Below are 11,295 nucleotides of genomic sequence, written 5' to 3'. Positions count from 1 at the left end.
ATAAGTAGTAATGCAGCAACCTTTGATTACCTTCTTCAAATGCAAAAAAAAAAAAAAATGTTTCGGCGTGCAACCTTGCAAATTGTGATGTTCTAATTTTAAGTCTCGCTTTGCATGCCTTTTCCTTTGCAAATTTTGTCACCAATTCCTTCAGGTCAAAAGTGCTGGTACTTGGGCATGTTCAATTGATATCGTTGCCAAGCCAGCTACTCTCTTTTGCAACGTTGAGTTTAAGGAGGTTTTTTTAATAATCTTGAGCTTTGAGAAAACGGCACGTGAAGTGAGTGTTTGCCCATGTGGAGGCAATGGGCCTGAAGCCTTACCCACTATTTACTGGTTTGCCCAATATAGGAGGATTTAAGAGCAGCCTCATTCAAATATTTAAATATCCCAGTTGATCGATTGATTGAGCATCTGATTTAACTTTTTATTAGGGGGCAGCGTCCCCTATACCTCTGAAAAAGTGGCCTGTTTTGGCCTTTAGAGCAGCAATTTTAAGGAGAAAAGTTTGTGGTGGGTTTAAAGTTAAATTATTCAGGGGAGCAAACTCATCTGACAGAATGCCTGGATTTAATTTAAAAAAAACAATTTACCTTGTGATGTATTTTATTCTGTTTAATGTATTTGCTATTGTTATCGGCTTTGGCTACACAAATAAATAATATTCATATATCCGTGATAACTGAGGGAAATGCTTTCACCTCGGAGGTGATACCCGCCCATGCCTGCATCCCTTCTTTAATACGTTTCAAATAACATTTAAATGGGAAAATGGTACGGAAAAGGTACAAAGAAGAAGGCAGACGCAAGAACCTTCAAAGCTTTTACAAAACACAGCCCACTTTCGTCTCATTTGCAACAAAGAAAGAACATGCGTAGAACACGGAAACCCGAGGCATTGACTGCTTTTCAAACCGGCAGCTATGAAATCAGTGTATTATTTCATTATTATTTATCTTTGTTAAATTTGTATACCGCCCTTCGTCCGCACATCTCAGGGTGGCTCATAAAAACACAAGCTAAGAAACACCTGGGCGGAGTTGGGGTGGTGGTTGTGTGTGGGGAACCTTAACTGATTGTTTGTTTCAGGTAGGTAGCCTTGACACAGTCGAAATAAAAAAATTAAAAATTGTCCAGTAGCACCACAGAGACCAACTAAATTTGTTCTGGGTATAAGGTTTCCTGTGTATGCACACTTCAGATTGTTTGTTCCTGTATTCAAAACATTGGTGTGTGTGTGTTACTTATTTAATTATAATTAATTAAATTAAATTTTAATTTAATTTTAATTCCTGGGAAGGGCTGTGGACGGGTTGGTTGTTTTTTTTAATCTGCGCGGGCCTCAGACTCTCGCCACATGCGTCTCTCTGCACGTTTTTCCCCCTGAGTCTATGTGCCGTCAACAGTCAGAGAGGTCGAGAGAGGCGAAGGACCGCTGCCTTCCCGCGCTCAGCAGGAGCAGGCGCAACCGCGCAGGCGCAACCTCCTCTCCACGTCAGCTCCTCCTCCTCCTCCTCAGCCCTTCCAAACTACGCGAGCTCGAAGGCGTCCGCCCTCTCGCGTTCGCTTTCCTCCGCTTCTCGGCCGCCGTAGCCCCTGCTAGTGGAGCCCGTGCAGGCCTTCCGCCCCGCTCCTCCCCCTCCCTCCCCGGCTCTGAGAGGAAGAGAAAGGCAGGGACGGGACAGGAGTCGGATTACAAGATGGCGGCCGCGCCGCGGTGGTAGTCGCTGCTGCTGCTGCTCGCCTGGTGACGCTGAGGGGGGGGGGGACTCGGAGGCGGAGGCAGAAGCGGCAGGCCCGGGCGCCATGAGAAGCGGCGAGTTAAAGGGCTCCTGAGCGGCGGCGGAGCCCTCTGTTCCTTCCCCTCCCTTCCCTCTGCCGCCCCTTCCTCAGTCCCTCGCAGTCCGGCCGGGCCGGGCCGCGCACCATGTCGGACACCCGGCGGCGGGTGAAGGTCTACACGCTCAACGAAGAGCGGCAATGGGACGACAGGGGCACCGGGCACGTCTCGTCCACCTACGTGGAGCGGCTCAAGGGGATGTCGCTGCTGGTGCGGGCCGAGTCGGACGGTGAGGAGGGGCAGGGATAATGGGGCGAGGCGGAGGCTGGGCTGCCTGGGACAATGGAGAGCGGCAGGACGGGGAGGCGGCGAGGTGGTCCTCAGGCCCCGAGAGGGCCCCCCTCCTCGTTTCCCATCGGGACTCTGAGGAGCCCCCTCCCCCTTCGTCCCAAGGCTGATAGCTTAGGGGGCAGATGGCTCCCCCAAAGGGTGCCTCGGAGCACCTCTTGTCTCTCACAACACAATCCTCCTTCCCTCTCACTTGAAGTCTCGGGAGCAAGTTATTCGTGTTTTTGTTCCCTCTTCCCCACCCCACAAAATATTAAGGGGGAAAAAATAAAGGCTGACAGGCGCTGCTGATTACGTGCCTGCAACAATATCAATAGTTGCAATAATTGCAGGCGGGTTGGGCTAGATGACCCTTGGGGTCCCTTTGCCAACTCCACAGTTCTGTGATTCTAGCCACTCTCTTCCCTCAGTTCTTGTCTCTTGCAGCCTGCCCTCCTTTACAGATCACAGCTCTCTTCTTTTCTCTCCCCCCTCTCCACTCTCTTTAGTACCCTCCCCATAAGGTTGCAGAAGTCATTAGTAATCCCATTCCCCCCATAGGTAAACATTAGTTGTTTTCTGTCGTAAGAAGAAAGGGGCTGAAAGGTTAAACGGGGGGGGGGGGGAGTGAGGCAGCTTCCCTACTTAGTCACCTTCGTTCAGGTGATTCTTACTCGTAGATGAGCAGGCCATGGCTGTTTACAGGCCTGCTGTGGTATCAGAGTTACTCTTCCAAATACCACTAGTCTTTCCACTTCCATCTTCCTTTCCAGATGTGAAATTCCATGCAGTTCTAGAAAGCTTGGCTCAAAAGCTTATCCCAATGAGATGACCCATTCAAAGGCTCTTCATACTTGATAACGAAATTTATTACGTTGAACAGTCTTCTTCAGGTCCTTGTTCATCTGACAGTTTTACAGGAAAAACCCTAAACACTTGCTTAGGAGAAACTAGTGCCTACGATGGGGAAGGAGACCCATCTCTATTCTCTCAATTCCTGCCTCTTTTAAGGCTACCAAGCCCATTACTCGTGACAGATGTCTAAATAATATGGAACATAGTCTCAAAAGTTTTTTTTGTGTGCCAATACTTCAACTTTTAGAAAAGCTCAGTTACTAGTTGTTAGCTATGAATTCAACATGTTTATTTCGAAGTGTATTGAGAACTGGGTTATAAGTATCCAAAGCACTGCCTTAACATTGCCCCTTATGATGGAATCTTTATAAGCCTCTCATTGGAAAATATATATGTTTTGGTGTGAAGGCCTCTTTAAAAAAAAGTTTCCTTGTTGCAATATATTTGTAGCAAAGATTTAAACTCTTGTTGTAATGGGTTCTTTTTCTTTAAAGATCAGGAAAGCTGTTTTTAGAAAATGTATTGGCAACGTTGCTAACGAACAGGTGTTAATGTGCTAAATAAACCTTGTGAGGGCTGGAAAAGATTACTCGAGCGGTTGCCACGATACATGACTGCTTAGACACACACATAATACAAAGTTTAGGGTTAAAGAGTTTAGTGTTATGAATATACCGCAACAGAATATCTTCTTCTTTGGCGATTACTCCTAGTCAAGTAAGATTGAACAGAATATATGTCAGCCATCTCAAGAAGATAAGAATACATTATTTCATGAGTAAGAAAATTTATATGGTATAGTCATATTTGCTTTTATTGCCTCTCAAGGTATTAGAATGGACTTGCAGATGTGTATATTGATTTTGTGTTTATCTTTGCTGTCTTTCATCATTGCTTGTATGAAACTATTAGACTGGAGGGTGGTGCTCTGAAACATAGATTACTGATTTCTATAAAGCTCATTTTACTTCACATAGGTTCCTAACTGCAATTCTTCTTTTTTCAGGTTCGCTTTTGTTGGAATCGAAGATAAATCCAAACACTGCATATCAAAAACAGCAGGCATGTACTAGCTTTTTCCTATAAGTATCTACTGTGTTGCCATTGTACAGAAATATCTTGTTTGCACAGAGTTGGCACACTACTTAATTGCAAGTTGATTCTATGACAGAAAGGAAGGAACCTGGGGGGGGGGACTTTAAAAGCTAGATTACATGTTTCTTTGACCATTCTAGTGTTGGAATGATTAAGGAGTACTTAGTCTGTTATAAGTACTGCACCATTTCCCCCATATTGCAAATTAAGTTTAGTATATTAATTTGGGGGGCAGGAGGGGATATCCCAGATACGTTTTCTCTTTTGAGTTTAATTCCTTGCAAAGGCTTACTGATTACAGTTACAGCCATAGAACAGTTTTGGATCATCTTCCCCATCTTCATAAAACTATGATTGCATCCTGTCTTATCATTTTGGTTAGTTACCTGACTTTACACAAGAGTTTTTCAACTGAGATGTATTAGGAACTTCAAGTTTAATGCAAAGCAAGAATGAAGCCATCGCATGAGACGAAGGCAAAGTGCTCAGTTTTGATACTTGCCCCCAGCTTCACAGCCCATGTTTCATGATGCCAAGAAATATTGTCTGAACTCAGCCATAAAACACATTCCTAATTCCATTATTATTATTATTAATATTATTTACTCTGTGTGTGTGTGTGTGTGTGTGTGTGTGTGTATGTGTATACAGTAGACTTCCCTTTGGTTTACAGAGTAACCTACAAATGGTGACCAAGAGCCTTATTCCATCAGTAACTTTCTAGAAAACAAAGAGTTCATGGATAAAAAGTGTATTTTGAATTAGTATGATGTTAAAACAAAAAAACCCTTTCACAGTGACTCCTCTGTAAGAATGTCACAAAGAATATGAGTGATAAATATTTTTGAGAACGTGGCCTAATGTGATAGGCAGATGTTCCAATCTCATTTAGGGCACTGCTACCATGGCTGGATCTGTCCCTCAATAAATAAGGTTAGGGGAAAGGTTCAAACTGGCTGGTGCAGAATTTCAGAAAATGTAACACTTTCTTTGGATCTTCAGGAAGCTACAAGAGGTTCAGCACTGAGTGTTGAGATATGAAATATGAGGATTTTTGGAAAGGAACTGTGTAGGAAAAATTTTATACGCCCAGCAGTGAGGCTTGTGTCACTGAAGACAATTGTAGGTTTCAGATTTATAGTTGGATCCACAGAAAGTGACCTGACTTCTGTCCCTTTGGAAAATTTCACTTGACTTCATTAGAACTCTGCTGGCACAGGAACCGTTTTGCATGGAATAGAATGAAGGCTCAGGGCCGAAATAAGTAAATCTTGTCTATAAATAGGTTTAGCAAGGCTTGAACACAAATTCAAAAATACACAGGTTGCAGCCACTTGTTATCCTTTTCAATCATTCTACGTATATATAGAAACTCTTGCGTACATTTTAGTTCCAAGAACAAGAAGAATTTAGTAGTATACATGTAGTTTATTTTTACTGTAGTAAAGAGCCTCTCCTTTTTCACTCTGTCCTGGCTCTTATGGCAGTATATATGAGGCTGTTTTATGCAATGCAGTTGCAATATTAGTGTTGTATCCAAGTTGCCTCCGAAGGTTTTCAACTAGTAGAAACAGGTCTGATTCAGGAGACAGGAAGCAAATTTAATACCCACCCCACCAAAAGAAGCATTTGGGAAATATTGGTGGTATTTCATTGTTTTATGTATTTTGGGAAAGGATCCAAAATCCCAAAGATGGGATTTGATGCATCATCATAGATGATTATATAAACGTCTTCATAGAAGCATAGCTGGGTTGCCAGTTCAAGCATTAACAGAAATTACTGTAATATTGGCAATGGGTTTGCATTTCAAAAATGCCTGAAATAATAAAAGCAACAATATTGTTAACTAAGTTTCATTTGTCTTTTGTTTTGATTAAATTACATTGGTTGGGGGACCCTCCACAGCAGATTTGGGGGGGGCTGGAGGAGACAGAATTAGAACAAGAAGTCCCGTTGCACAAATGATTTTTATTTGTACAAGTGGGCAGACTTCATTCTCAAAAATGTGGTTCAAAGTTGGTACTCGTTTCTTTAAGGTTGTTCAATAGCAGTCTTTTAATGTATGCTAGGCATGCTTTTGTACACTTTAAAAGTTACAAAAATTAAACATTTCCCACTAATTTTAAAATGTTTTTTAGGAAAGGGGTTTTTCTTCATAGCTTTCCTGACCTATCCTGATCCTGTGAACGAAAGATGGCAAGATAATAATTAACTTGCAAATCTCTCCGTAAAAATAGAAATCTATCTTTTAATGACTTTGAATTAACGCTGCTTCAGTGACAGGGTGGTTATAAGATTCTGTCCCTTTACAGTATGGCTTTCTGATCCTAAATACATCAGCTGTATGTGTTGAAAATAAGAGTTGTGTCTCAGGAACTAGTTAAGTGGTATATCATGCAAGCTTTTCAACTCCTGTTGTATCCTCTTGAACATGATAAACAATGGTCTCTGCCTGCTTGAGAACTTGTATCTCTGAGAGAGCAAAATCAAGAGAGGTGAGGTGACTTCCCATTTTCTCTGATCAACTAGATCTTCATTGCTAGTGCTGTGTATGTCTTAATGCTGAAGGCTTCACAGTATAATATAATTTTCTATAAACAAAGAAATGCAAAATTCTATCTGGATCATCACAAATACTCATAATGTCAGAGATTCCCCCCCCCCCCATTTCAGGACATTGCAGTTCCCTACCTATTGCTGTTCTCTTTCTAAAAGAATAGGAATATTGTGACAATTAAGATAAATCATTATACTTCCTGGGTGAATTTTATTAGGTTCTGTGCATGCCTTTGATAGGAACATAGGAAGCTGCCTTATACTGAGTCAGGCCATTGGTCTGTCTAGCTTGGTATTGTCTACAATGATTGGCAGTGGCTTTCCAGGGTTTCAGGCAGGGAGTGTCTCAGCTGTGTCTGGTGATGCTAGGGATTGAATCAGAGATGTTCTTAAATACATAGCTGGCCTCTTGGCCTTTTATCCAGACATGCATAACCGAAGAGTATTCAACTGCATTCATTGTAGAGCATTGGCGATTTATATGGTAAATTATATTGTAAAAATAATCCTGCCTGTATAATATAAAATCAGTTGTAAATATTACTGTTTCTTTAAACTGGAGGGTTAATAGTTCTAATTAAAATTTCCTAATAGGAAATTGTGAAAGGGCATATGAAGAGCAGTTCTAAAAAGGTAGCATTTTTTTAATAAAAAAACCCAGTATCCTGTTTCACCAAGTTGTTTTGTTGGATATATCAACCTAATTGTATGCCACTGTTGTACTCGTATGGAATCAAATAATCAGTATAGTCTTTCATTTTGAAATAGGATACTTTGATTGTTTGGTCAGAAGCAGAGAATTATGATTTAGCCCTGAGTTTTCAAGAAAAAGCTGGCTGTGATGAAATCTGGGAGAAAATTTGCCAGGTAAGGTTAATCTTTTTAAAACTTACCACATTTTTATTCCAATCATATTATTTACAAATCCCACTTTGAACATGTTATGTTATTATTGCTTACATGTAACACAGTCATAGAATTTCATAGTACAGTGTTATAACTTCATGGCATCAGGGCACAGGCTTATTTTACAGTTTCACCTGCTTGCTCCTTTCATGGGTGTTTTTCAATTGCCCCTTTTTATAGTAATATTTTAGGCTTCCTTGGCATTTTACATGGCAGCAAATGTGCCTGCAGTGCTACAAGTTCATGCTTCGGAGAAACAGTAATTCTAAGCTCCATGACATGTACATGTGTGTGAAATAACATGTAACTGAAAACATGCTGTTGTGTGCCTACATGTTCTGAAAAACGCTTTATATGAATCTGTATAGGACTATAATGTGTAAGTTTCATCCAATTCCTAGGACTGAGCTTTAAACCAACTACTTGGGCTGCCTTGTCTCCTAGCAGAGTACTCCTGTGCCTGGAATTACAGCCACCATAGACTGCATGTGACTCTCCTGTATGACATCTACTGGGTTGGGATGTGAATAGAACTGTTGATCCTTTGCCAATGAGTCATGTTCAGAACAGTTGCTCATATGCACAGCTCTGGTGGGCCACAAGAAAGTTCTTTCCCCCTTTCGCACTATCAGCATCTGCCGCAGGAACAGAGCTTGAGTTTGCGCAGCCCAAGAGCCACATTTCATTCCTGGTCAGTTTGCAGAAGCCTATTAATGTTATGTGATTTGACCAAATTATTTATTTCCTCTTCTCTGCCTCCGACAGTCACCAGTATGTTTCAGAATGAGTCAGCAATTGTTCATGTTTCCATTTTTAGGTTCAAGGTAAGGACCCTTCAGTGGAAGTCACACAGGATCTCATTGATGAATCTGAAGAAGAGCGCTTTGAGGAAATGCCAGAAACAACTCATTTGATTGATCTCCCTACTTGTGAACTTAACAAACTCGAAGAGATTGCAGACCTAGTTACCTCAGTTCTCTCGTCGCCCATCCGTAGAGAAAAACTAGCTTTGGCTTTGGAAAATGAAGGCTACATTAAAAAATTATTGCAGCTTTTCCAGCTTTGTGAAAACCTAGAAAATACTGAAGGCTTACATCATTTGTATGAAATTATCCGAGGAATTTTGTTCCTCAATAAAGCAACTCTTTTTGAGGTGATGTTTTCAGACGAGTGCATTATGGATGTTGTGGGATGCCTTGAGTATGACCCTGCATTAGCTCAGCCAAAAAGGCACAGAGAATTCTTGACCAAAACAGCAAAGTTTAAAGAGGTCATACCCATAACAGACTCTGAACTTAGGCAAAAGATTCATCAGACTTACAGGGTACAGTACATCCAGGACATCATCTTGCCAACACCATCAGTTTTTGAAGAAAATTTTCTTTCTACTCTCACATCTTTCATTTTCTTTAACAAAGTCGAGATTGTCAGTATGCTGCAGGTAAGTGAAACTAGAAGTTTGGAAGGCTTGCATTTTGGAGATTTGACATACAAATGTGAGGTTAACCGTAGCATGCCTTTAATTCAGTGCTGTTTGTGGTACATGCTTTTAAACCTAATTTAGTAGTTCTGGTGCTTCCTCCTCATCCCCCTTGGCTAGCTTTGTTCTTTGCTGTAATGTCTCAGTTGTGTATTTCACAGTCTTCTTCATAAGCACAGTGCATTCCTTCTAAAGCAGATACATTACGTTCAGCTCATTGTGTTATGTGAGAGGTAGGTGCCTTTCAGCAGTGGCCTTATTCGTGGCAGATGGTTAACAGTTTTTTCCTGCTTATAAGCAGCTGTGTTGTGTGTTGTATTAAAAACGAAATGCAGTATAAATAGCGACTCTCACAAATGCTATCATTAGCCTTCTTACACTTACAAACTGTAATATTCGAATTGTAACATTATTTGATTAAAGTTTTATATAGGCTGCATGAGAAAGGCAGAGCTTTTTAATTCTGTAAATGTTTTAGCTCTCTATAAAATTATGCAACGATCATAAGGTTCTGAAGCTAAATCCAAAACAAACTCGATAATTTCTCTTGGCTGGCTTATGATTAATGTTTTTTGTTTCTGTGAATCCTCTAACAGAAAATATTTTAAAAATACGCAGGAAACAAATTAAGAATCTCCTGCGCATAACCTTGTTCATCCCAAGAAACTTTTTAAAAAGAGCTAAACCAAGGGTTTGACTGTAGGGGACGTAGGAAGCTGTCTTATGTCCACCTAGCACAGTGTTGTCTATTGTGATTGGAAGAAACTCCAGCATTTCACATAGAGATATTTGTATCACCACCTACCTTAATTGAACATACTGAGGACTGAGCCCCGGACCTGCTGCATGAAAATAATGGGCTTTCCCATTGATCTGTTCTGTAGTCTCTTCCCCATGAATAAAAAAGCAAACCTCCTTCTAGTTAACATTTTTTGTTGTTGGCATAATCTTATTTAGAATTTGCTGTTATAAGTCTCCTAGATTTAGGAAATCATTTTGCATAATAGCTTAAAAATAGAGTTAAATGGTCTGACAAACGGGGAATGTCTGACAAATCCTCTGTTTAACCCCCTAGCTGCCAGAACTATTGTTTGAGAGCTCCGAGTTCATTTTTAGGTACTCCTAATTTTGTAGTACAAATAATGTATTGAAGAAAACATTTCACATGCCAGCATTTAAGAATATAGAACCTTGTCTTCCTACATAGTCTTAGTTTGCAGTTTTTATATGTCAGATTGTGGGAGCCAAATGAAAACGAGTGAATTCCAGCTCTTCGGAGGCTGTAAACCGTGTCATTTTGCTCTTAAGCCCTTACGTGGCAGCATATGGTAGTTCACAGACTTTTGGAAGATACGGCCAGAACAAATGTAGATTTAAATAATGTGATGTGGTTCTTAAAATAATGTGTCAGCTGCAATGTTTTATTAGCTGCCTTACCACCTGCAGTGTATCATCCATAGGCAATTGCTTGGGTTCAATTCATCTTCAAGTTCACCCTGTCCAGTGAAAAGCCAGAAGTTGACTAAATCTTCGTTAAATGATTACTTGGGTCATTGTCATTTTTTGTTGATAGCAAGGTGGTTGAACTCATGCCCACTGTTGGGCATAACCTAACAGCAACGCAAGCCTAGAGTGCAACAAGATATACTGTACCCTGATAAATCTTTTAAACCTTTGATTATAAGACGTTGAGGAAAGCTTTCAGTTTTTCAGATGATAAAATGTTAGGGAACACTTTAAAAAAGCTGTGGAATGGAGTGGAAATGCCCTTTTTAAAGACAATACTTCAGTCACTCAAAATGTGTGGTTTAAAGAGTTTCTGCAAGGCGGTTCAGCATTAGAGGGGTAGTTCATATATTGCAGACACAAACAATAGTCAGATCAAGATGTATTTCTGCACCTAGACAGTGTTACTGCCTTCATGAGATAGTGAAGTGCCTCGTGCCTCCTCCTAAAAACATTTGAAATAGTTTAGAGACACTGGATGGGATTCAAGAACTTCCACTTGCACAGTGGATCTTCCCTTTCCCCTTCCCTTGCACGTCTCCCATACCCCCCCCAGTTGGCTCTGGGGCAGTTGGGAGAACCCCTAGAACAGCACACAGGGGGAGAAGAGGGGGATTCGTTCTGTCTGGCGAGCTGCAAGGTACTCCAAAAACAGCTGGAGACCAAAGTTTGGGAAACCCTGCTCAAGACTCTGAGCTATAGCCAACTAAAAAAATTGCACAAGCAAAAAAAATTCTGCTTCTGCAGTGGGACTCCCCCCCCCCCTGCACTGACCCCAGATCTGCTT

The 11,295-nt window shown here is 41.0% G+C and overlaps 1 protein-coding gene across 4 annotated transcripts in view; it reads left to right on the top strand.

Moving 5' to 3' along the window:
- The first annotated feature begins 1,504 nt into the window (after nt 1–1,504).
- PPP4R3B (protein phosphatase 4 regulatory subunit 3B) overlaps nt 1,505–11,295 on the top strand; it is a 31,316-nt gene continuing 21,525 nt past the window's right edge. For 2 of the 4 annotated variants that reach the window (XM_083494327.1, XM_083494326.1), the window contains exons 1-2: nt 7,972–8,213; nt 8,340–8,963. In XM_083494327.1, the coding sequence (XP_083350453.1) occupies nt 8,073–8,213; nt 8,340–8,963 (765 nt within the window). In that variant the 5' untranslated portion in view covers nt 7,972–8,072. Of the gene's footprint in view, nt 2,070–3,968; nt 4,025–7,384; nt 7,484–7,971; nt 8,214–8,339; nt 8,964–11,295 lie in introns of those variants that run through there. The other 2 variants (XM_083494325.1, XM_083494324.1) reach the window with 2 other exon arrangements.

This window comes from Podarcis liolepis (genome assembly GCF_965112155.1).
Source record: "Podarcis liolepis genome assembly, chromosome: 3".
Taxonomy (NCBI): Eukaryota; Metazoa; Chordata; class Lepidosauria; order Squamata; family Lacertidae; genus Podarcis; species Podarcis liolepis.
This window is presented reverse-complemented; position numbering and strand designations above follow the sequence as displayed.